Consider the following 26,702-nt stretch of genomic DNA (forward strand, 5'->3'; position numbering starts at 1 on the left):
TTCCCGCTCTTCTTCATCCACCAAGCTACTACAGTGGTGTCTTCAGAGATGATTCTAGTTCTGTGAAATGTACTGAAGCTTTCTCTATGGATGTTTTATCTATTTAAAAAAATGTTTTTTTTCTTATATTTGTTGCACATAAATCTGTATGTGTTCGATTAAATTTAATAATTGTGTTATGTCTCATCTCCAGGTTTGTTTTTTTATTCCCTTTATTGATCAATTATCAAACAGGTGTTAATATTACTAAATGTAGTTGATTTACATATTTTCTGCCATAATCTCTGATTTTTTGTCTTGAATTATACGATGGAAAAGTTATTCTTTTTGCCTTGTTTCACATTTTCCTGGTAGATTTTTTTTCCCCATTTCTTCAACTCCTGCTTTTCTGTAGCCTTTTGTTTTATGATGTTGCATGGATCCAATTTTTAATGGTGTGTGTGTGTGTGACTTTTGACATATATTTAACACCTATGTGTTTGATCTTATATCAAAGTTATTTTAGATTTTAGTTCTATCAATAGTCCCATATTTTCTATTTACTACTTCCTGTTCTCCGCCTTTACTCTGTACCAGATAGACTCACTCAAGTACCGGTAGTTAGATTTACAATATGATCTGTTTATATTAAATGGTCATATATATGCTGCAATCATAGTTTCACACACATGAAGTTCTTTGTCCTAATTATTCAATTCAGTCACAGAGTTTGTTAATTTATTCAAGAAAGAATTAGTTGCTTGTTAAGTGTATTAATCTAGGCATGGGAACAAAATACCTTGGTTCTTCAGACTTGCATTTTTCACGTTGTCTAGGAGTGATGACAATACCTGGAGGATTTCACTCTGTATCATTCACTCAAAGACTCAGAACCTGTTCCTGCTGAAACCCACCTAGGCTGAGTTCTCACCATGAAGACATTGAAACAAAGTTGCAGAGAGTGGTCCACTGACACACAGCTGTCCTAATTGCCTGGAGAGTCAGTTGAAAATTTATGCTGATGTGACTGTTGTGTGGATGGAATACAGAGGGACAAGTAATGCTATTTGTCTATTTCCAGGCATTTAACAATACTGCTCCTTCATTATATCACTAATTCAGTGCCCTGAAATTTATCAAAGTAATTGGATTGACTCAGAGCTTCATTGAAATAGTGTAACTACCTTTTTATCCCCTTGTTTCACTCTGACATATTTCAGCATTTTGTTTAGAGGGAGGGAGAGAGAATCCCAAGCAGGCTGCACACCCAGTGTGGAGCCTGATGCGGATGGGGCTCCCCAGGCTTCTAAAGAAGGGTGACCTTCTCTAAGTCAGTGTCATGGAAAATACTTCTCAAGTGAATAACCTGTTATTACTGACAACCCTTGTAAAAAAGCTGCTTGGGAAAGGGGGCTAAGTTTCAAAATGAATGTCAGTGCTTTTATGAATCTTGCCTATCCCTGTCATGGAGCCTTGCTGTCATCCTCTCTGGTTAGAGTCACCTGGCTTTGCTGCCATCTATATAAACACAAGTAAAATAATTGCAACCCATCTGGATGAGTCTTTTCTCCACCTGGATTAGTAAAACACGAGCTAGGTTTCATTTTCTTTTTTTCTAAACTTATTTTATTTAAATTCAATTAGTTAACATATAGTGTATCATTAGTTTCAGAGGTAGAGGTCAGTGATTCATCAGTCTTATATATAACACCCCGTGCTCATTACATCACATGCCCTCCTCAATGCCCATCACCCAGTTACCCATCCCCCCCACCTCCCCTCCAGCAACCCTCAGATTGTTCCCTAGAGTTAAGAGTCTCTCATGGTTTGTCTCCCTCTCTGACTTAGTAGGTTTCATTTTCTTGATGCCATGATGACTCAAATAGCTTTTCTTTAAATATTAGAGATGCAAGTTAGTTTGGGTTCATCAGAAAACTACTCAATTTTATTACCAAGTGTTCTTTGTAAACACGTTACTGCCCTCAACCGGGGGAAAAGTAACCTGGTTTCCTCCTCAGTCCGAGGTGACTCTAATTATTAAATACAGAAATTCTCATGAATTCTCAAGTTATTCATCATTTTTCAGTGTTAAAGAAACTATTTATTTCCGCATGGTATGGCTATGGCCATGAAACACCTTCCATGAAGAAACATCTCTCATGACTAGGGACTAGAATCTGCCTTGGTAACCACCCAGATCCTTCCACCACAGCCGGCTACAGCCATTGGTCGAAAAGAGCAGACGTGACCTGTTCTTGAAAGTGATTTGGAAGGAGATACTGTCATCCTTCTCAGAGTTAGTTTTAGTGTTTTTACCTCCCCAAATTCCAAGCAATTTGTCTTTCCTCTTCTTTATGTGCAATTTGTAACTTTCCAGCTGATGGGAACAACAGTTCCTGTTTCTCTTCATTATAATTCTACATTATGCCTTAAGGAATTTTTTTCTTCCTAAAACCCTCTAATTGTATTTTCTCCCATGGGCTTAATTGATAATTTTTAACAATGTGGGGGGGAAAGTTATTTTTCTTACCTATCTACTTATGTTGTCATATTTATGGCTCTATGGTTCTCACAATCTGAAAGTCCAAAATACTTTGTTTAGAAAAATCATTGTAGAAGAGTTAGTTGCCCTTGTCTCTGATTTATTCCAAAGTTACACTATTTTTATGTCAATGGAACTACTCTGTTTGGCTGGTATTCAGCTTAGGGACCTTATGCTTTAGTCTTCACCTGCTAAGAACCCTTTATCTGGTGCATGCAGGGTGTATATATTGCTGGGCACCCATACATATGTGTGTTCTGATTTATATTTGCCATGCTCTCTTGTATTTCTGAATTGAGCCTTTAGGGAGTTCTTGAGCTCTGATTCCAATATTAGCACTGAATTCTTACTCTCTTTAGTTCTGTTGACATATATTAGTGAGCTTATGAATATGCATAACGCCATATGAAAGACAAAATTTCAGTACTGGACACTGGCTGAATTTGGGACACCTTACTGAGTACAAACCAACCAACCAACCAACAAATAAACACAGACTTTTTTTTAGGTAATAAGTAGTAATCTTTTTTCTGAGATTTATTTATTTATTTGAGAGAGAGAGAGCATGAGTGGGGAGGGACAGAGGCAGAGGGAGAGAGAAACAGAGAGAAATAGACTCCCCACTGAGCATGGAGCCCAATGCGGAGCTCATTCTCACGACCCTGAAATCATGACCTGAGCTGAAACTGAGAGTCAGATGCTCAACTGACTGAGCCACCCAGGCACCCCAGTAATCTTAAAATTACACTTCCAAACTATTTTTCCCTTGCTTCTATCAATGACAGAATGTTTCTATTCTGCAGGAGACTAGGAAGATACTGTCAATCAAATACAGGGGGGTCTTATTAAAAGAGAACCCAGCATACATGATGGTTATTCTCTAGTCACAATTTGAAATGAATAAAAACAACACGGATGGATGGATGGATGGATGGATGGATGGATGGATGGTTGGCGTATAGATGGGCAGTGTTACAAAAAGATTTGGTTTTGTTATTGACAGTAGATCAATTTCCACTTTAGGTGAAGCAAACTATTGCAGGTTTGGTTCTCCAGGAAGCAGTCTCTGAGAGAGAGTTTGGTGTGTTGGGTGTTTATCAAGGAGTACCCCAACAATCCCCACAGTGGAAGGAGGGCGAGGAAGAAGGACTGGGCACAGGGAGGAGGTGAGCTGTGGCGCAGGCTGACACAGCCTTAGCATCCCTGCTGGGAGCTCTGGAGAGGGAAGAGTCCTTCAGCGCTGTTGTGAGTTTGGGCAGAATTGCCCTCCTCAGTCAGTCATAGGATGTAGGCCACCCCAGAAAGAGCCTGTCCTTTGTAAGGTGGACCTCTGCAGTAGGAACAGTCTTCAGAGTGGCTGATAACTGAAGGGTGTTACCTGACATCACTCCCAGAATCTGGGCCATTTTATTTAAATTCAATTAGTTAACATATAGTGTATCATTAGTTTCAGAGGTAGAGGTCAGTGATTCATCAGTCTTATATATAACACCCCATGCTCATTACATCACATGCCCTCCTCAATGCCCATCACCCAGTTACCACATCCCCCCCCACCTCCCCTCCAGCAACCCTCAGATTGTTCCCTAGAGTTAAGAGTCTCTCATGGTTTGTCTCCCTCTCTGACTTAGTAGGTTTCATTTTCTTGATGCCATGATGACTCAAATAGCTTTTCTTTAAACATTAGAGATGCAAGTTAGTTTTCATTAGTTTCAGAGTTTCTTGAAAAGGAATCTGGGCATTAATTCCTACCACTTACATAGAGGCCAAACAGCTAGAGATATGCATCTTAAACACCTTTCCTAAAAAATATCTTTTCCTTAAATTGATCCCACTTTCTATAATGACATTAGTCCAATATTTCAAATAAGAAACAAAAAGGGGGAAGCGGCTGGTGTCTGAGTCAGTTGAACGTCTGCCTTCAGCTCAGGTCATGATCTGGTGTTCTGGGATGGAGCCCTGCATCCAGGCTCCCTGCTGAGCAGGGAGCCTGCTTCTTCCTCTCCCTCTGCCCCTGCCCCCCCATGCTCTCTCTCTTGCTCTCCCTCTCAAATAAATAAAACCTTTTTAAAAAAGAGACATGAAAAGGATCACAGTGTATGATGTTAGCCTAATTGAACTAGACTTTTGTCATCAAAACAATTTGTAAGCCAGAGAACCTCTTTAGTTCTTTGATTCCTGTGATTTCTTTAATTTATTCAGGTAATATCTATGCATTTACTGTTAATGCACTAGAGTCAGTGGCAGAACCTACAGACAAATAACTACGGCACAGCAGCGGGTAACAGATGTCTTGGAAAGGAAGCAGCACAGGGTGAGAAATAGTTCAGCTTGCTGTGGGAGAGCAATGGATGGACAAATAAGAAAAGCACTGATTTCCACATAACACCATCCAAGAAATATGTATGCATGAGACCTTTTAGAAGTAGAGAAGATGACATCTAGCCAGTTCTGGTGGTGAGGTAGGATGGGAAGTCTGGAGTCCAGAAAGATTCCAAGAGAAACTGAGTTGAGTCTCAAAGGGGATCTGGAGCCTGAAAAGTTCTCCAAAGTAGCTAACAACTGAGTTGAGTGTTCACACCATAAGATGGTAGGGGTGGGAATGGGGTCCAGGTAGGGCAGGGGGCAGAAATAGGGGAAGGGTATAGTTCCTTGCATTCAGAGTCAATAAGGCTGAAACAAAGAATCCCCAGTGGAGGCAAGCAGGATGAGTCAGCACAGAGATAGGCATCATATCTTGTAATGTTTGTTCGTTTGTTACCTTCTACTTGATCCTGAAAGCAGTGAAATAATTGAGGCAGAGGGATGTGAGCAGAGGGACATGCTCACAACTGTGTTTTAGGATATTAATCTGGCTGAAGTATATAAGATGGATTGCAATGCAGAAAGATTAAAAAAAAAAAGACTAAAAAATCAGGGAGCCCAATTAGGGCACAATTGAAAAAGTTTTAATAAAAGGTGATGGTTGTGTGTTTGGAAGAAAAGGAGCCAGATCAGGAGATATTGAGGAATGAAGTAGAGACACAGCAGCCCACTGATAGTGGCTGGAGAAAAGAGAAATGCACAACTAGGAAGGCTTTTATTATTCTGACCTTCTTGTAACCAGGAGGTTTTTTGACAGGAAGAGAGCATGGAAGATGAAACTTGGGTTAAGGGGAAACCTGATACGTTTGGTTTGGGACTTGAGATGCTCCCGGGACATCAAGATGAAGATAGTAGCAGACAACTGAATGAGCAGGCATGAAGTTTGAGAAGGAGTTTTTGGTTGAAAATGTAGATTGGGGAATCAGAGGCATGGAGCTGACATCTGGAGTGGAGGGGTAGATGAGATCATCAGGGAAACTGGGAGGAAGCAAGGCCAGGACAGGGCGCCTGGAAATGAGGTTTCCACAAGTGTAAGACCAGTAGGGGGCACACGGCCTACCATGAATTGCTGAACTACTTATTTAAGGTTTTTAACCTCCTTTGTAGTTTGTTTCATGAATTTTTCATATGAATGAGGCACCCACCTTCCTTTTTCCACGGGATCTATGAACTCATAAAGTCTTATAAAACACTTATCTGTGTGTTACAAACACCCATAAGAAGGAGAGATGTTGACATTTTTTATTCCTAAGAATATATTACTGGTTTATTTAATTAACTTAGAAATAATTCAAATTATATTTACCATGCTAATAATTGAACAAACCTGATTCTAATTCTATATCGATAAGTCTACTTAAGGAAATAGGCGTGTGCACAGACTGCTAGGGTCACATTATGCTCATGCGCCATCCTGTGATACTTTCCACTGTAGAATCTTCAACAGCAGGCCCTTAGAGTGGGTAGAGGAAGAGTTTAATCATGTTGTATGAACAGAGTAGAGAACTATATGGCATAGGGCTAGTAATCCACAAGTTTGGAATCTACAGCATGTTATAAGTAGCAGAATGCGACAAACAACTGGTCTTATGGGTGGAGAGACAATTGAGTGATATGCTCAACTCACAAGTCACACACACTCATCAGCCTTGTGGTTTTAGAGCCACAACTCTCATTTCAGGGAACGGTATGGGGCTGGAGGTCTCTGCTGGTCCTGGGCGTATCTAGTGGGAGTACAGGCACCAAAGATGCGTGTGTAATTGGTATTGAACTTTCAGAGATCAGCCATGGGATTTGCATTCCCATAGTGGGCAGGATTCACAGACTCAATTTTTGGAGACTTCATGAAGCTGGCAAGATATAAAACAAGAAAATTTCTTGAAGGGTAAGAAGTGAGAGCTTGTTGGATGGAATGGGGAAAGGGAGCTGGGAAGATGAGAATATCCATTGCTGTAACCCAGAACACTGGCTTAAAGCAGGCGCTTTGAGCAGTCTGCGACCAGGAGCTCTCAACCTGAGGACTGTACGGAGGACCAGGGCATTAAAGTACCACTAGAGAAGAGATGGCGAATGTGGAGTTAATGAGATTGTATATGGCAGTGCAAACAGCCCCTGTGTGTCTCAACATCCGTGTAATGTATTTGATTTTTCCCAGTGAACTGTGGGCTCTGGGACAAAAAAAATGGTAGGAAAAGGAAAGAGAGAGCAATGCAAACTGAGCAGCTTCCGTGCACCCCCGGGCCCTATGCCCGCATGTTACATGAAGCCCTCACCAACACGCATGAATTGTGTTATCACTTTATGCATGAAGAAACCGAATCAACTTAGAGAAAGTGAACCAAGAAGACACTGCAAATTACCCAAGTTTGGCTGACACCCGGCCCATGTTTCTTTTACTATGTCATACTTCTCTCTGGGAAGAAAATAAAAGCTCAGTTTTTCCCCTGTGAGGAAGAATATACAATTAATTCTTTTTTTTTTTTTTAATTTTTTTTATTGTTATGTTAATCCCCATACATTACATCATTAGTTTTAGATATAGTGTTCCATGATTCATTGTTTGTGCATAACACCCAGTGCTCCATGCAGAACGTGCCCTCCTCAATACCCATCACCAGGCTAACCCATCCCCCCACCCCCCCTCCCCTCTAGAACCCTCAGTTTGTTTTTCAGAGTCCATCGTCTCTCATGGTTCTTCTCCCCCTCCGATTTCTCCCCCTTCATTCTTCCCCTCCTGCTACATTCTTCTTCTTTTTTTCTTTCTTAACATATATTGCATTATTTTTTTCAGAGGTACAGATCTGAGATTCAACAGTCTTGCACAATTCACAGCGCTTACCATAGCACATACCCTCCCCAGTGTCCATCACCAAGTCACCCCATCCCTCCCACCCCCCACCACTCCAGCAACCCTCAGTTTGTTTCCTGAGATTAAGAATTCCTCATATCAGTGAGGTCATATGATACATGTCTTTCTCTGTTTGATTTATTTCGCTCGAATATACAATTAATTCTTGAGGGACAAGACATAGAAATGTCTTAGACTGACTCAACATTCTTGGTAAGGGTTTAGAAAGAGAAAGAGTCAAACTAACATTTGGCTGCATTGGATAGCTCCCAACTGGCTGAGAGAGATGAGCCCCACCAGCACAGAGGGTGCTATCAACAAACCTTGTAATTAGTGACATTGAGCAGGTATTTACACGCTTCTTGTAGGAAGGTTATGTCCCAACTTGGTGTAGGTCACATTCCAGATCTCTGCTCCTGTGATATCACAAGCTTTCGTTGTCAACAAGATTCAGATGATCTACCTAAAGAGGTGAACTAATGAACCAGATAAAGCAGGCAGTGTGTCTCAAACAGGTTATTTGGCTTTACCAAGTCATTACGAACATTTTTGAATCACTTGGTTTACTTTTTGCCTTCAATTTTATAACTTATGAATGTAAAATATAAGATTTGGGGCCCTTTAAGAAAATTTAAGGGGCACCTGGGTGGTTCAGTCGGTTAAACGTCTGCCTTCAGCTCAGGTCATGATCCCAGGGTCCCGGGATCGAGCCCTGCATTTCTGCATGTTGTATAGCCATTAACAGTTTCACAGTTTTTATGCTTTTGTCTTTTAAATTCTATACGAGAATTAAAAGTGGATTTACACATGAAAATTGCAATAATACAGTATTCTGTATTTGCCCATGTATTTACTTTTACCAGAAAACTGCATACTTTCACATGGCTTTGTGTTATAGCCTAGTGTCCTTTCATGTCAACTTGAAGTACTTCCTTTAGCATCTCCTGTAGGCCAGCCCCAGTGGTGAAGTCCCTCTGTTAGGTTTATCTGGGAAAGTCTGTCTCTTCTCAATTTTTGAATTATAGTTTTCCTGGGCACAACATCCTTGGCTGGCTGTATTTTCTTTTATTAACTTTTTAAAAAAGATTTTATGTATGTATGTATGTATGTATGTATTTAAGAGAGAGAAAGAAAGAGCGCACAAGCAGGGGGAGCAGCAGAGGGAGAAGCAGGAGCCCCATTGAGCAGGGAACCCAACGCGGGGCTCGATCCCAGGACCCTGGGATCATGACCTGAGCCAAAGGCAGATGCTTAACCGACTGAGCCACCCAGGTGCCCCTTGGCTGTCTGTATTTTAAAATATTTTTGATATATATTTAATTTTTGATATCCATTTAATACATTAACTTATGATTTGGAGTATGTAACTAGGTACTTACTTTAATTAGGTACTGTGATTTTGTATTAATTGTGAACACACTGGCAATTAAGAGCAGTATCCCCCAGCTGCTGTGCATGTTGTGTTCTTGTGTCTACTCTTTATAAAGTTTATGCCTGGTCCCTTGCCCCCTTGTTTGCCAACCCTGCCTTCTCACTGAGCCCACATGAGTATGTCTGCATTCTCAGCATTGGGTTTAGGCTAAGAATGAGATAGCTGAGTGTTGTGATAGTTTAAAACACAGTGTTGAAAGGAGGGGATTCTCCTTTGAGCAACACAGGTGAGAGTGAGCACATGGGCTTCCTGGTGCTTGTTTTCACTGCGTTGGAGGTGCAGGTCTTTGGGCATGGGTCATCAGGAGTGTCACTCTGTGGTTCAAGTTCCTGAACTTTACTCCTGGGACTATAATTATATCCCTTACAATTCTATAAACCAATGAATTCCAGAAATTTTGAAATGGTAGAATTTGTTTTTGTTTTCTTTTTAAGTCATGATTCTTCTTGGGGAGCCTGGGTGGCTCAGTCAGTTAAGCATCCGACTCTTGATTTTGGCTCAGGTCATGATCTCAGGGTCATGAGATTGAGCCCCACGGTTGGCTCCACACTGAGTGTGGAGTCTGCTTAAGATTCTCCCTCCCTCTCTCTCTGCTCCTCCCCCCAACTCGTGTGCACTCTCTCTTTAAACAAACAAACAAATAAATAAATGATTCCTCAGTAACTACTTGCCTCTATTCTTGAAAATAACATGCACCTGCTCTTTCTCTATTCTAGAACTTTCTTTTGCTCTCAGAAGTAGACATTCTTATATTTAATAATCACTGATGGTCTACATCCTACATACTGTGCTCTTATTAAATAGATTGAGAATATGATATGTCTTACCTTTCTTTCTTGATCTGGGGAATAGAAAGTAAATCCTTATACTTTTCTTCTCCCTACTATCACTGGTAGAAATGGAGTCCTTTCCCTTGCCAAGTGATTTTTCAACTTGACTATTTTGTTTTTTCCTCTCCTTTAAGGCTTATAAAATAGAACCAGCACTAAGCAATGGATTCAGGTGTCCTTGGAAGTTTGTGAACCCCCTGCTTACTCATTCATGCCTCACAGCAACCCCTTCCTTCTACAAATAAGGAAAAAGAGACACAGAGGGGTGCTAAAAACTAAAAACAAAAATGATCTACAATTCAGATAACAAGCACCAAGCCAGTGAGTGCCTACATTTGTCTGAGTAGACTGACAACCAAGTTTCAACATATAAGAAACCAAACAAGAGGAAATGTAGTTACTTATTTTAAAAATGGTAGTTTATTAAGCATTAATAATATGTACACCAATAGTAAATATTTATGCCACTTGGGGCAACATTTAGAGAAATAGAGTACCTTTGCTACAAGTTGGCACTCTTCCTGCCTAATATCAATTGTGAATAATCATAGCCTAATCCAACCTGATCTTTCCTACCAGCCCCAGGTAGAACCTCATCCTGAGATCTTTTTCTCCTAGTGTCAGATCAGCTCACTGCAGATTCAAAGCTCTAACTGTCCATGAGAATCAGCAAACTATCCACTGTGAGCATTTTTGACATTAAATGCACTGGTACCTTAAGCTGTTTTTGTTTGTTTGTTTCTCTGGTAAGACCTACCTTGAGCCATCCATTCCCTAGTCCTTCTAACTCTGGCTGTATTTGTAGTTCTGCAGTCTCACTCCCAAATGCTTTTGAAAGCGTATTGTAGTAGTAATAATAATATTAAACAGCAGAATAGCCACAGCTCTGCTCTGTTGACCTCTGCTGCTTATGACTACATATGAAAGCTCCACCAGACAGAGGTTGGTGTATTATGTTCATCGCTGTGTGCCCAGCACATACCAGGAGCCCAGTGAATGGTTTCCATTCAGATGTTTCCCAGATTGAGCTCTTACATCTCCCCCAAGCTGATAATTGAAATGTACCTATAATTGATTAGTGAATAAATTCTGCAGATATCCTACTATTTAATAATTTCATTCTATGAAATCATTGGTATAATAACTGGTTCATATTAAGTTATTGCGTACTTAATAATCTCAGTGACAACCTTGCATATTTCCAAGTTTCTGAAATAAAATTGGTAAGGTCTGAGCTCTCACTCTTTAGTGAACTAGTTTTGTGGCCAAGGGCAAAATCATATCTTTCAGAATCAATTTCCCCATCTACAAAGGGAGACTATGCATAACAACCCCATAGGGCTGATAGGAAGAGCATATTGATCACTTGCTCATGACTCCACAACCCATTAAGTACCCAAGGTAGGATTCAAAGTTGGCTTCTCTGGCTCCATTTTAAGCATTTTATGACTCTGAAATCCTGTGAGACCATCCAGGAAGTTCCTGAGGAAGAGTGGGCCTGAGGCGAGAAGGTAAAGAGGGGTTTATCAGGGAAGTTAAATCAGAAAAGAGCTTTCCAGACTGAGCTTGGCTATGTCCATGGCTGGCCAGGTTGAAGGCTGTAAACTTGTCCTCATTAGCAACACATAACAACTGAGAAAACTGGCCACAGATCAGTTCATCATTTAAGGTCATGCACATGAGTGTGGAAAATTGAGGAGTACAGAGTAAAGACGTGATTATCCTAACATAAAATAAGTCTCTTTCATTAACATTTGCTATTTGTTGGACGTTAGTCCTAAAAAAATGTTTAACAATGAAATTAGAATCTCTTCTTGAACAGGCTTAAAGTACACCTACTAACGAGGCATGGAATGCATTAAAGGGGGAATGGTAATGATTGTGCTAGTATTAGCGAAGCAGGAAAGAAATCTTCTGTTGTACACATCATTTTCAAAAGCTTCTAAGGGAAAACCAAACCCAAATGCCTCTTTCACAGTATTTACATGAAGAGTGCAGAGTCGGAAATATTTTCATTCAAAAATGATTATTTTCTAAAAAGTCTATCGAAATAAATTAAGTATGTTTGCCGAGGTACAAATTAAGCCATGATTTTCATTTAGAACGATGAGAAAAATCAAGAGCAGGATAGCACAATTTCAACTCTTCTCCTAGTTCATGTATTTACATGCTGGAGCAGTGACTGTATTCCTCTTTCAATGTCACACAAGAGGGTTGGGAAGGAAAAGAGAATGGAGATCATGTGCACAGTTTGTTACCATCTTTCCTCTCTTACATCTTCTCTTCTTTCTTGCAGTTCCACCTTTTATTCAACCTTTTGAGTTTCCAAGATTCTCCATTGGACAGCGGGTCTTTATCCCATGTGTTGTGGTCTCAGGGGACTTGCCCATCACGATCACTTGGCAGAAGGACGGCCGGCCAATCCCAGCGAGCCTCGGGGTGACCATCGACAACATTGACTTCACGAGCTCCTTACGGATATCCAATCTCTCCCTCATGCACAATGGGAATTACACCTGCATCGCCCGGAATGAGGCTGCGGCAGTGGAGCACCAAAGCCAGCTGATTGTGAGAGGTAAAGACAGGGACATAAGATACGCAGCATCGATGCAGTCAGATTCAACAATGCTCACAGAGAGTGTTCGCTTGAAATAATATGAAAAGAATTAGAATTCATAGAATTTGCTGTGATTCCATTAAAATAAAACCCACAACTATAGAAACCAACCACAAACTCCACTAACACCAAACCAAGGTTTTATTTACCTAAAATACGAAGCTCCAAATAATTAGCAGCTAAGAAAGGTGTGTAGAAAGAGGTGGGAGTAGGGTTTAATGAATGAACTAGGCTTTTCCTACATTGGCCACAAAAGTCCATGAGCTCCTGCTATATTGTATTTACTCTATTTAGCACTATTTATAATATTATTATTTGGGGGAGGGGTTCCTTTTTTAAAATTCAATTAATTAACATATAGTGTATTCTTAGTTTCAGAGGTAGAGTCCAGTGATTCATCAGTTGCATATAACACCCTGTACTCAAGTTTGTGCACAAAAGTGGGTATAATTATAACAGCAGAATGAAGCAACCCAAACAGTAACACTAATTCTGTGGAGTATATAATGGGTAAAAGGAGTGTGCTAGGCTGAGAACATCTCCAACAAGCACATCAAAGAACAATACATACAGCATGAGTCTGGTTAGTAAAAGAAACAAACCCGAGAAAAATACAATATTATTTTTTAGAATGATGGCTTTAAAAATGTCAAATGTTTTTTGTCAGATCACACTTTTTCTAAAGATTCATAAAATAGTCATTTCTTATTTTTTATTATTTGTTTTAGTGAAGTACAGTTGACACATAGCAAATAGTAGCTTCTTGTATTTTTTTTTGTTTTAGTTTTAGAAATGTGTAGTTTCAGTTTAGAAATATGTTTTGCTCCTCTCTTCTGTTTAGCATTAGACCTCTCATTAATTTAGGAGGCTATAACAACGTTTATTAAATTAAACAAAGTGGGATAATATGTATTTAGAAATTATAATAGAGTGGTCTAGCTTGTAGAAAATATTGGCAGGGGACTCAATGCATCTAAAATGTAAGCATTTGTCTTGTTTCAAATCTGTATTCTGGTCACCAAATTCCCATGAAGGCTCTACTCCTCATCTGCAAAATGAGCAGCTGGGATTCTGTAAAGTCTGTTGGGCACAGACCTGTGATTTTCTGATTCCCCAAGAGCTACATGCATTCATGTCCTAGTATAGTTCTTACCTGCATTGCAAAAGTAACTATATGAAATTAAAGACTTACGTTAATGTTGATTATTTGCATTTTAAAATCTCCAAATATTGGGCTCTCAGAGTAATTGTTGGGAGAGGTTGATTTCCATTATTTTCCAGATAGTTGACAGATCTGAGCAGATTCTTTCTTGAGCAAAAGATTCCTATGTCCTTCCTTAGTCTTTGGACCTTGTCCTGATGACATCTTTCCTTCCTTTCTGGCTGAAGAGTAATGTGCTTTCTATGTACTTCCCAACAAAAGAGACTGAAGCTACTTAGAGTTTATATGAAGAAACCAAATTTGTATTTGTAAAAAAAGATTTTCCCTGAGTAAGAAAATATATTTTCAGTCACATACGAACTAAAAATACAAGTGACAGTTTTTTCTCTTTCTACCTTGTGCTTTTGAGTATAAGAATAGGAACACATGAATTTATTTCTCATTTTTTGAAGATAAATAAAAATGGAAGCCAATGTGGTATCCATTTCCCAAATGTTTTCTTACACGAGGAACTGACTCTTACTATTATTTGTGAAGGGCGAAGCAGTACATCAGCCTGTCTCCTGAATAATCTGCTCTGAAAGATGCAAGTCAGAGAACAGAACGTTAGACAAAAGTGTACATGCATGCTGTTTGCATCACTTGCCCTTGCAGGGAAGGTAACAGAATTTTTTGACCAAGGGCAAAGGTCAGATGAACTGAAGTTGAGCCTAGCCATCTGAGATGATGTGGTTGATCACAATCTGATTAGTGGCTCCATGTGGTTGTTCTTCAAATATGTCAAATAAACTTCTGTGAAATTAACATCAAATCACCAATGAGATAAGATAATTCTGAGAAAGGGAATGTGCTTCACAAGCAGGTCAGTGGTTGGAGAAGTAGTCAAGGACAAGATGATGTGGGACAGTAATCCTCAATCTAGACATCTTAACAGATTTAAGAAAACACTAATAACTATTTTCTGGCCCTAGCTAAGCACAATTAAAACATAATCTGTGGGAGTAGATCCATCTTTCAGGTCGCCAGGGTATTACTTTCTTCTCCCCCCAAAAAAATCACCTATTGGTGGTTCTCAAATTTTGTCACACATTAGAATTACATGGGAAGCTTTAAAATTCTTAATGTCTAGGTTGCAGCCCATACTAATTAAATAGCCATCTTTGGAGGTGGGGCCCAGGCATCAGTAATTTGTAAAATCCCCAAGTTGACTTAGTATATAGCAAAGTCAAGTCCTAGAACTCTGGGTAATTTGAATATGCAGCTATTTTAGAAGCCTGGACTTTTTTCTAAATGTGAAGAGATGTCATTAGTGACTTTAACCAGGTCAGTGACATGGCCTGATTTATCTTTTTAATTATAACACTAGCAGTTGTTTGAAGAATGGACTGGTCCAGAAAGCAAGGATAGTCATTAAGAGTCTATTTTGGAAGTTCAGGTGAGATTAAAAGTGCCCTGAATGAAGGTGGCAATGGTTAAAGTAATGAGTAGGAGTTGAATTTGCAATATCTTTTGGAGGCAAAGCAAACAAAACATGTTTATAAAGTGAATGTTGCCAATGAGAGGAAGCACATGTGTTGCTTAATAAGGTAAATAGAAGTCTTTAACAAAAGTGGAGAAGAAACAAAGAGTGGCAGTGTGACATAGGAAACAATGATGAGGGAGGAACAAGAGGGTCCAGACCCAAGGCATTCCAGGATTTGAGGTTCCAGGAATCAGCAAAGGAAACAGAGAGGGAAAAGGAGAAGCCAGTGAAGTAAGAGGAAGTCCAGCAGACTGTGGGGTCCTGGAAGCAAATTAGGAAATATATCAAGAAATGCAGGTAATAATGTACATAAAATCTCACTGGAAATAGAAAAAGGAAATCCAAGAATTGGTCATTGGGTTTAGGGAGATGGACATTGTTCATGACCGTGAAGAGTTCTGTGGTTGCAGTGAATGTCTGATTAGTAGGGCTAGTGAATGGAAAGGGAGGTGAATAAATGTGTGGGAATTCAAGAAAATATGTATGATTATTTTCAGAAACATTGCTATGATGGGAGGCAGAAAAATGGAGAGGAAATTGAAGAGGACATGGGACATGGGACAAGAGAAGCTTACATGCTGATGGGAATGAGTCAGAGAGGAAAGAAACATGTGCCACAGATAAAGAGGCATAATTACAGGATTATTCAGATATTTTCATGGAGAGGTAAAAGGGAAAAACAGTAAACAGTGCCTCACTGAACTTGGGAAAATGTCGAACTCCAACATATACATAGTTAGAGTCTCAGAAAGAGGGGGAGGGAAAAATATATTTGAATAATAATGATCGGAAATTTTCCAAATATGAAGGAAAATATAAATCTACATATCAAAATGACCAATGAAACCCTCAAAAAATAAGGACAAAGAAGAACCATGCCATGGCACATTCTAATTGAATTGTTAAAAACTAATAATAAAATATTAAAAGTAACCAGAGAAATTTGACTTGTTACATCAAGAGGACCAAGAAGGAAAACTTTAGGCTACTCATCAGAAACAACTCAAGCCAGAACAGAATGGAACAGTATCTTTAAAGTGCTGAAAGGAGGGGGTGGAGGAACATTTGTCAGTCTAGGATTCTATAACCAGCAAAATACACTCTTCAAAAATGGGGGCGAAATAAATACATTTTTAGACAAGTAAAGGTTTAGAGAATCACCAGCTAGATTTTACTACAGTAAATTTTCAAGAATGTTCTTGAAGCTAAAAGAAAACAATTCCATGTAAATTGATCTACAAGAGGAATGAAGATCTCTTGATATGATAAATTTATGGCTAAAGATAAGATTCACCTTATTATCATTTTCATTTCCTTTAAAATATTTAGATGTTTTTGTTTAAACATAATAATTTATAGCATGCAAAAATAAAACATACAATAATATCACAAAGAACAGGAAGAAGGAAAGGGGAATTTTCCTGTTGTAAAATTTATCCTACGTTATACATGAAGTGGTATAATATTATTTGAACATAGATGCTGCTAGCTAAATATGTCCAATGCAAACTCTTGAGCAATTATCAAAAATGAAACAAATAAGTATAGATATTAATCCAACAGAATAGATAAAAGAACATTAAAATATACTCAATTAGCTAGGGAAAAAAGCGGGAAAAGAGGGATAAAATACAAAGAAGAGATGGAAAATAGATGGAAAACTTAAATACAACTATATCAATACTTTCATTAGGTATAAATGGACTAAACATACCGATAAAAAGCGAAGATTATCAACCTTAATTAAAAAGCAAGATTCAAGTACATGCCACCCCATGTTAAATATAAAGACATAAATAGTGAAAGATAAAATGGTATAAAACACCAATCATAAAAAGCTTAATTGGATGTATTAATATTAAATAAAATAAATCTCAGGCTTTATTTAATTTTATATTTATTTAAATTAAATATTTATTTAATATTAAATAAAATAAATCTCAAGATAATGAATATTACTATAAGCAAATAAGGACATGTTAAAATAATAAAGTGGTTAATTCATCAACAAGACATATAAATCTGAAATACAGATGCACCTAATAATAGAAATCCAAACACATGGTTACAAAATAGAACTGAAAGGAATAACAGACAAATAAACAATGACAATTGGGAATTTCAAGACTCCTTTCTCAATAATTAATAGAATAAACAGAAAAAATCAGTAAGAATAGAGATTTAAGCTACACTATCAACCCATATAATCTAGTTGATATTTATAGATTATATCAAACAACTACAGAATGTACATTCTTGAATTCTGATCACCTGAGCAATAAGAATGTAAGTTTTGTTATTTAAAGCTACTAAGGGGCGCCTGGGTGGCTCAGTTGGTTAAGCGACTGCCTTCGGCTCAGGTCATGATCCTGGAGTCCCTGGATCGAGTCCCGCATCGGGCTCCCTGCTCGGCAGGGAGTCTGCTTCTCCCTCTGACCCTCCCCCCTCTCATGTACTCGCTCTCTCTCATTCTCTCTCTCTCAAATAAATAAATAAAATATTAAAAAAAAAAATAAAGCTACTAAGTTTGTTGTGATTTATTGCAGCAGCTATAGAAAACTAATGCAAGGACAAACATCACTATAGTTCCTACAGACATTAATTAAAAGTAAAGAAATGTTTTGGACAATTTTATGCCAGTATATTTGACAATTTAGATCAAATGATCAATGATTTCAAAGACATAAATTACCCAAATAGATACAAAAGTAAAAATTTGACTAGCCCTATGTCTGTTATAAGGTTTGAATTCATTATCAAAAACTTTCCCACAAAAACTGAAGGCCAAGAGAGCTTACTTAATTTGTAAGTTTTTGGAAGAATTTAAGAAAGAAATAATAGCATCCTTATACAAACTCCTTCAGATATTCGAGGAAAAGGGAAGAGTTCCCAAATTTTTAGACACAGAATAACCTTAAGATAAAAAGTTGATAAAGGCATTGCACATAAAAAAATTAACAAACTGTTATTGCTCATGAATATAGGTGCAAAAATAGTTGGCATAATATTACCATATCAAATTAGCAATATAAAGAAAATACAACATACCATGACAAAGTGGGCTTTATTGCGGGAATAAAAGCTTGGTTTAATATTCAAAATTAATCAATAGAATTTATCATATTAACAAAATAAAGTAGAAAAATCACACATTCAAATAGATGAAAGGAATTTACTAGAATTCAATCTCCATTCCTGATTAAAAAGAAAAAAACTCTCAGTTAACAATAGTGATTGTCTCACTAGAATAAAAAGCACCTATGAAAAATCCATAGTGTTTTATATTCTTTACCTTCATGATTAGGAAAGACATAAGCATGTCTACTCTCAACATTTCTATCAGTATTGTTTTAGTGGTAATAGCCTTTATGCTTAGACAAGAAAAAGAAATAGAAGGCATGGCATTTGTGGTAGAGGGCACAAATGTGCTGATGACATGGGTGTGTACACAAAAATGTTAACAAATATACCAATACACAAAAGAGAAAGAGAAAGCAGTCGAAAGTATGTCAATACTAAAAAACAATGAAACACCAAGGAAGACCGTGATAGAGGAAATAAAAAACAAAAGAATAAGACAGAGAAAACATTTTGTTAATGTCCAGAACAAGTCCTTCCCTCCCTATAAATAGTTACTTTAAATGTAAATAGAACAGACTACTGATACCCACAAAACACATTCAACTCTGAAGAACAATATGAGCCAGACACACACAAAGAGTAATATATTCTATTTATAACATATTTGTCACATATTCAATTTATATCCATTTATAAGAGATTCCAGGATAGAAAACTAATCAACAGAGGTAAAAATCAGAATTGTTGGCCCTGGGAAGGGGGATTGGGAACTGACAGGGAATGGATAGGAGGGAACTTTTGGGGTGAATGGAAGTATTCTTTTTTAAAAAAATTTTTAATTGTTATGTTAATCACCATACATTACATCATTAGTTTTTGATGTAGTTTTCCATGATTCATTGTTTGTGTATAACACCCAGTGCTCCATGCAGAACGTGCCCTCTTTAATACCCATCACCAGGCTAACCCATCCCCCCACCCCCCTCCCCTCTAGAACCCTCAGTTTGTTTTTCAGAGTCCATCGTCTCTCATGGTTCGTCTCCCCCTCCGATTTCCCCCCCTTCTGAATGGAAATATTCTAAATCTTGATGGGGTGTGGGTTTTGTGCATGTATCCACTTATCAAAACCTATCAAACTACGCACTTTAAATCTGTGTATATTACTTTATATAAATTGTACTTTAATTTTTAAAATATTAAAAAATAACCTTCCTAAGGGTCAAAATTCTTCAAAAATGAAATAATTAAGTGACTTACTTTGCAAGATAACAACTTTCCTACCAAGAGAGGTTTGTTAAAAATGGGATGGTGTTTTGGAAGGGACTATAGAAAAGGAATAGATGTCACAGGTTAGTGGCTGGCCTTAAATCAATAATGGTAGCTTCCCTTCTGGCTCTAATGCTCATTTAAAAAGAAAGGCTATTATTTAAACACTTTCTTCTTCACAGGCTGTATCATCTTTTATAACAAATGTGGAAAATATTCTATCTTCAACATGGCTTTTAGTAAATATATTTTTTTAAGACTTTATTTATTTATTTGAGAGAGAGAGAGAGCATGAGTGCAGGCAGGGGCAGAGGGAGAGGGAGAAGCAGACTCCCCACTGAGCAGGGGGCCTGACAGGGGCTCGATCCCAGGATGCTGGGATCATGACCTGAGCTGAAGGCAGACGCTTAACCAACTGAGCCACCCAGGTGCCCCTGTGTTTTGTTAATTCTATTTAACAGCATTTGGAAGGCACATAGGTATACAAGTTCCTTTAACTTAGCTATGATGAGGATGGGTTTATGATTCATTCAACTAAACTCTAGAATTGGGTCAGGTCTGGAGTGCATGTTTTATAGATACCATAAGAGGTCATCGTTCTGATTTCAGAAAGTCAAACACCTTAAATAAACCCTTATCAATCAGCTTTGAGCTTAGTTTACTTTCAGTTGGCATGGTAATGGCTAAATGGATTAATTAAATAAGGACTACAGGATATCTTGGATAAAGCATTTTCTGTTTTAAAGTCCTTATAAGTAGCCATCTTTATTGTGTTTTTTTTTCCTTAAAAATTTTCAGTTTGACGAGTTCTGTATTCTTCTGTTTTACTTGCTAGCAAAAGAAAAAAATACTTTGAGCTACACCTCTTTGAAGCGTCAATGGATAGATACAAATATATTCTTTTACACCCACTCCCGAATGACTGAATTTTCTTCTGTCCTTCTTTCCTTCATCCTTCTCTTATTCCAGCATGAAACAGCAGTGTATTTAGCACATACTTGTAATTGCTAGGCCCTGGAATAGTTACTGGGATGATGAATGCTCATTTCTTCCCAGTGAGAGCTCCCATATAGTGGGAGAGAGACAGGTGACAGCCCCACAGGATGGTGTGACAAGCTGTAGGGCAACTATGAAAGAAGAGAGGAACGTTACCAAATTTAGGTTAGGAGACAGGTGAGGCAGGTTCCCGGAGGGGGTGGGGAATCCTGAGGCATTAGAAAATACAGCAGGGAGTTACAAAGGAGAGAAAGGAGGGCAATGTGTTCCTGGAAGAAGGTCTGTCACCTACAGTGGTGGGGAGGCTTGAGACAGCAGATGCACTTATTTCCCTGGTGTGGAATAGGATGGCTGGAGACCAACATGGTAGAGGGTAAGACTCAGAGCTAACTCTGGTTCACAGTTTGAAGGTTCTGTGTCCTGAGGTCTGGAGGCCACAGGAATTGAATAAGGGGATCTAAAGAAAAAAAAAATCATACAGAATAAAGTGAGACCAGGAACCCAGAAGCCCAGAGGGGAGGCTCTGTGGTCCACATGAGAAGGGGTGATGGTTGGAGCTAAAGTAGTGGTAGCAGGGATGGCAAAGGTAGGGTTAATTCAGAAGATACTTTGCAGGAATTGGTGGCCAACTATTTGAGAAAAATGTGTGAGAAGCCTTGATGATAGACGTTCTCCCCAAGAGTAGCTGGCCAAGGACTGTGCTGGGTATTGGAGTGGGACATGGGACCTCTCATTGTCTCCTCCATTCTCCATCCACCCTTAGTACATAATAGTTGGGACAGGGAACTTTCTCTGTGGATGGCTAATATTTGCTGTGAATGGCAGCCTCTTGTCTTCGATTGCTAGAAATCAGGCAGCTACTCAAATTTCAGCTTTTAATTTGAATGGTCAAGTAGTTGAATTTTATCACCACTTTGGCTGGATCATATTCTGAATCAGCTAAATAGACATTTTAGGTAAGATGAAGAATCTTCTCATTTTATTGCCATTTAATGAAAGAGCATTCCATATTGCAAACTGTGGACTTACCAATTAACTTTGGAACACAGTTGTCATTTGGTTCATGAAAAAAATGCAAAGGTATAGTTGGGGAAATAAAACCCACATGAAAATAGCAAACAGCTTTAGAGAATAATTACATAGGTATTTATTTAAATCTTTAACTTAAGAAATGTTTTTCTCTTGGAAGTTTTAAAGTTTTTGGTCTGAGATGTAGTTTGGGAAAAACAGAAATAGAATGAGGAGTTTAGAAACCTTGAAATTGCCTTGTCACAGTGAGGGTGGTTTGGAAGCCTTCAAGTGACAGACTATTAATTACAAGAGCGGAATGAACTCTAATAAGGGAGAGACCAGTGTTTGATATGTTCAGAGAAGGCTTCATGGAAGGAGTGAGCTGCATCAGCCTTGATGTGAGTAGGGTTTTAGAAAGAGAATAAAAATGCAACACTCGGTCTCTCAGTAAGAAAATCAAGGTCCACATTTCTGCTTGTTCATTTTCTAGGTGACTTTGAGAACATGATTGAATCTCTCTGATCCTCAATTTCCTAATCTGTAAAATAGGAACAGTGAGACTTACCTCTTGGAGCTGCTGAGAGTATTTAATTAGGTAACGAGGTGACAGTTGGTATGACCTTGGCACCTGGCTGGCAGCAGAGCCCTCTGATGACTCTCCATGAATGAGTAGAGGAGACACAGGTGTCCAGATATATGTTCTGAGGTCAGGGAGGGATAGCACCAGCCAAGACATGGAGGCTGTGCTATGGTCAGAGTTTGCCCATCTGCCTGTTGTTATCAACAAGTATGTGCTTGATGGAGGAAGTGATGGGGAACTACAAATGTCTTTGAACAGATTGCCTGGAGGGAGGAAGACCATTCTGGAGGCAGGTGATGGGCTGTGCTGTGTGGACAGGAGAGCCAAGGGAAAGCGTGCTGGCCTGCAAGCCTGCCTCCCCAGATCTCTTCCCTGCTTCTCTCTTTCCTCTTTTCTTCCTTTCAGTCCTATCATGATAAGGACACCTGTTAGCCATGTGACCTTGGGTAAATTCCTTAGCCTCTGTTTACCTCCATTCTCTTATTCATAAAATGGGATGATACCTAATAGGGATTTTTGAGGGTTAAATGATGTATTTATCCCAGTGCTTGGCACATAATAACCACTGAGTGGGTGATGACACCCTTCTACACTTGTCCCTCTGTCTGTCCATTCCTGCTACTCACATCCACATGATTTTGGAACATGATTGAGGACACACTACATAGAAGAGGCCATGGGGCAATCCAAGCATAGGTGATTAATTAGAATGAAGGCCTTGGGAATATATTCTAAAAGGAAAAAGTACAATGTATTTTTGAAGGAACCACAGCAGTTGGGGGTAAATTGTGTACAGGAAATGAAGGTGACAACTGAGATAATTCAGCTGAGGTATAGAATAAATGGGCATGACAGCAATGGAGTTTTGGAGCCCAATTCTTAATCATTTCTTCTATCACAGTCTTATGACCTAGGATCATTATAGAGCTTAGCACAGTTTTTGATTGCCCGGGTCATTGGGAAGATTTATAGAGGCTTAATTTAAAATACATTAGCTGTTATCATAAGGGAAATTAAAAGACAAAAGAACCAAACAACCCTTAGCTCTTATGTGTGTGCCCCATGGCTTACACTGGCTGTGGACTGATGATCTCCCTAATGTCATGCTCAGTTGGGTGACCTTGGCATTAATGAAGACACTTGGAAGGAAAGCACTAGACTTAATGACAGAACACACATGCCCTTTGCTTCCTATTATTGGCTCTGCATCACTGAGAAGAAAGCCGCCGATGCGATGATTTTCTGTGATTCCAAAGGAGGTCAGTGTTCTCATACTTCTTTATGTCCTATGATGTATCTGCTGTTTCTGGCTTTTAATGATGAGCTGCCACATAGAAAACAAACATCACACAGAAGGCTACTAGTTAACCTTTATTTGGCAAGGAAAATAAAAATTACACGAGGCCACTATCTTATTGCTATGTTTAGTGGTCCAATTTTTGATACCATATTTGTGCTATCATTTTACTTCATCCATTGATTCTTCCAACAAATATTTATTAAGCATCTATTTTATACCAGATATTCTGAGTGCTGGGGTACAGTGATGATCAAAATAGAGATCCCAAGTTCCTACTCCATAAACCTCACATTCCAGTGGAAGACAGAGACAACAAACACACAATGTCGGGTATCTACAGGTACTATGAAAGTAAAACTAGTAGGAGGATTGAAAGTGATAGGGATAGGAAAGGTAGGTCAGGTCAGGTGGACAGGGGAAGCCTTTCTGAAGAGATTTTTGAGCAGACTTGACTAAGGTGAGGGAATAAGGCACAGGGAGTGCCAGGCAGATAGACCAAGCTTGAAGAACCCAAGTTAGGAGTGAGGTTTGTGTGTTCAAAGAGCAGCAAGAGAACAATGTGCTCAGTGTCCCATAAGGGAGGAGGGAAGGGATTGAGGGCAAAGGCAAGGCCATCTTTCTGGTTGTGACAGGAAGCCATTGGATTTTAGTTTCCAGTATCATAAATTAAATCTTACCTAGACTTTGACCAATTACCATCTTGACTAAATGCCATCCAGTAGAGAATGGCAATATTTATGTACATGCCCCCCCCACCAAATAGCTTCCAGTTTTACCTTCAGTAAAGCTGAATCCCTGTCCCTGTTGACAGCTTAGGGAAGCTTATATCCATTCTTTGGAAATATATAGCTTCTTGAAGGCCATGCATTTCAAACATTAAAAAAAAAAAATTGGACTCCATCTAAAATTGAAAAATACCTGTCCTACATCAAAAAATAATGATGTACTGTATGGTGACTAACATGACATAATAAAACAAAAAATAAATTAAAAAAAAAGAAAAATACCTGTCCTATTATAAGCATACTACTATTCCTCTCTTAAAAACTACAAAAATAATTCCTTCCTTTAATAAACAGACCAAACCAAAGATCACGGTATTTTGAACAGCCCTCATTTTTTAAATTTATTAAACAGTTTTATAGCCTCTTCAGAACATTTTTGTAAAACTGTTAAAGAGGCAGAATTTACTTGTAAAAGTTAGAATACAAGTTGAAAACACGCCATTCACAAAAAGTTTAGTTTCTGCACATTTTTAAGCACAAATTCCAGAATCCTTCTAGAATGCTTTCTGCTCTCTACCCTCAGAAGAAAGTAGGTCCATCTACTCAAAAGCTTTCGGCATTGGAGTCACTCTGATCTGTGGTATTAACTTAGCCATGTTACTTTGGACAAAATCTATTTCTCTATTCTGTAAAACTGGAATAATAATACCTATTTGTTTGTCCATTCAACAAGCATTTTCAGAGAGCTTTCTGTGTTCTATTGCTGTGCTCCGTGCTGGGGATCCAGTGGTCTGTGGGAAAGGAATGATTCTTATTGTCCTATGGTCTAGAGCCTGATGGGGGAGACAGGCCATGAGAGCAGCAATATCAGACATGTTTGATAAAGGCAATAGCAGATAACACAGGGTTTGTGGGGGCAGTCAATCTCATCCACAGCATCAGTAAGGGTGTTCCAGACAAAATGGGCTTTGAGCTGAGATGTAAATAATAGTAAGTGAGAATTTGTTAAACAAAGAAATGCAGAAGCTTATGTGAAGACCCAGCAGCAAGAGCAATCATGGGGGTTGGAGAATAAGTGGGGTTTTAGAACAGCAAAAGGGGAATGTCAAGAGATGAAGCTGGAGACCAGGGACCCAAGTCATAAATAACCTTCAAAATATTGTAGAAGTCTGGATTATATCAAGGGACAAGGGGAATGCACTGGTGATTTTAAGCAGGGACTCACCTCATCCAATTAGTGTCTTGGATTCTTCAGGCCACTGTATGGGGAACAGATTCAAGTTGGGCTGTAGGTGCCAGGTAGACCAGTGAGGAGGCTACTCCAGAAACCAGCTAAGAACAGTATTGGCCTTGTTTCAAGGGGAGTGCCTCTGAAAGCAGAGTTCAAGGTCCATGATTGACTGCTGATCACTTATTTGAGATGTGATTCCTGGATTCCAGAGTGAGGGATGGGGGGTGGGAATGAGATCAGAAAGGGAGGGAAAATATCAATTAAAGTTGTTTTAATGAGCTTGTTGATGCTGTGGGCAGTTGGGGCTCATTTGTACTCTGAGGAATCCTCTGAGGACTCACAGAGAACAGTGATTTTCAAAGTATTGTCTCTGGACCAGCAGCCTCAGCATCACCTGGAGCTTATTAGAAAGACAGTATCTTGGATCCCTCCTCAGATCTACTGAGTCAAAACTTTGGAAGATAGGGTTCAGCAACTTGTGTTTTAGTCAGCTCTTCAGGAGATTTTGATGCCCTCTAATGTTTGAGAAGCACAGGCATAGAAGGTGCCTCAGAATCATTCCATGGGATGGGAGGATGGAGAGGAAGGGCACCCCCCCATTGTTATGTGTTTGTCTCCCACATTTCTGGGTTGCATCAGTGAAAGTGAGTAAGCATTTGTAAGTCCAGAGAAGGCCCTGGGACAGCAAAGAGAGACTCATGCTCTGGTGTGGTACCCTGGCAAGTGCATGGAACTGTCCAGCCCTCCGTGTGCTGAAACCAGATGGATGGAGGGTGTGTGGCACTTTACCATACACCCTGCCTACCCATCGTGACCAGAGCATGGCAGTGAAGATGAAGAGAATTTGAGGATATGTGATACATTTTCGAGGAAGAACCATCAGTACCTGATACAAGGAGATGAAAAAGGAAGATGTGAAAGATAATTTGCCGTTTTATGAGCCATTTCCATCTGTAATTACCTTACACTTGCAATATGTCAATGGTTATTTCCCATGTAAACCTCTTGGATCAGTTTTTAAGTAATGTCCCTTTGGATTGGAACCAAATTGAGGGGAGGGGTCATGGATCAATTATAATTAGACATGCTTCCAGAGGAAATGCAAGAGATTAGTTACCCTGCCCATTTGACAAGGGGTTTCCTTCTCTCAGCAGAATTTGAGCCAAATAGAGCATAGACTATAGATGACTGCATATTTACCTTCTACCTGGCCAGA

At 39.0% G+C, this 26,702-nt stretch overlaps 1 protein-coding gene across 3 annotated transcripts in view; it reads left to right on the plus strand.

The window, feature by feature from the left end:
• Nucleotides 1–26,702, plus strand: part of DSCAM (DS cell adhesion molecule) — a 784,307-nt gene that overhangs the window by 503,181 nt on the left and 254,424 nt on the right. For all 3 annotated transcript variants that reach the window (XM_078071697.1, XM_078071718.1, XM_078071731.1), the window contains one exon: nt 12,292–12,570. In XM_078071697.1, the coding sequence (XP_077927823.1) occupies nt 12,292–12,570 (279 nt within the window). The remainder of the gene's footprint in view (nt 1–12,291; nt 12,571–26,702) is intronic.

Source organism: Halichoerus grypus, chromosome 1 (genome assembly GCF_964656455.1).
Source record: "Halichoerus grypus chromosome 1, mHalGry1.hap1.1, whole genome shotgun sequence".
Taxonomy (NCBI): Eukaryota; Metazoa; Chordata; class Mammalia; order Carnivora; family Phocidae; genus Halichoerus; species Halichoerus grypus.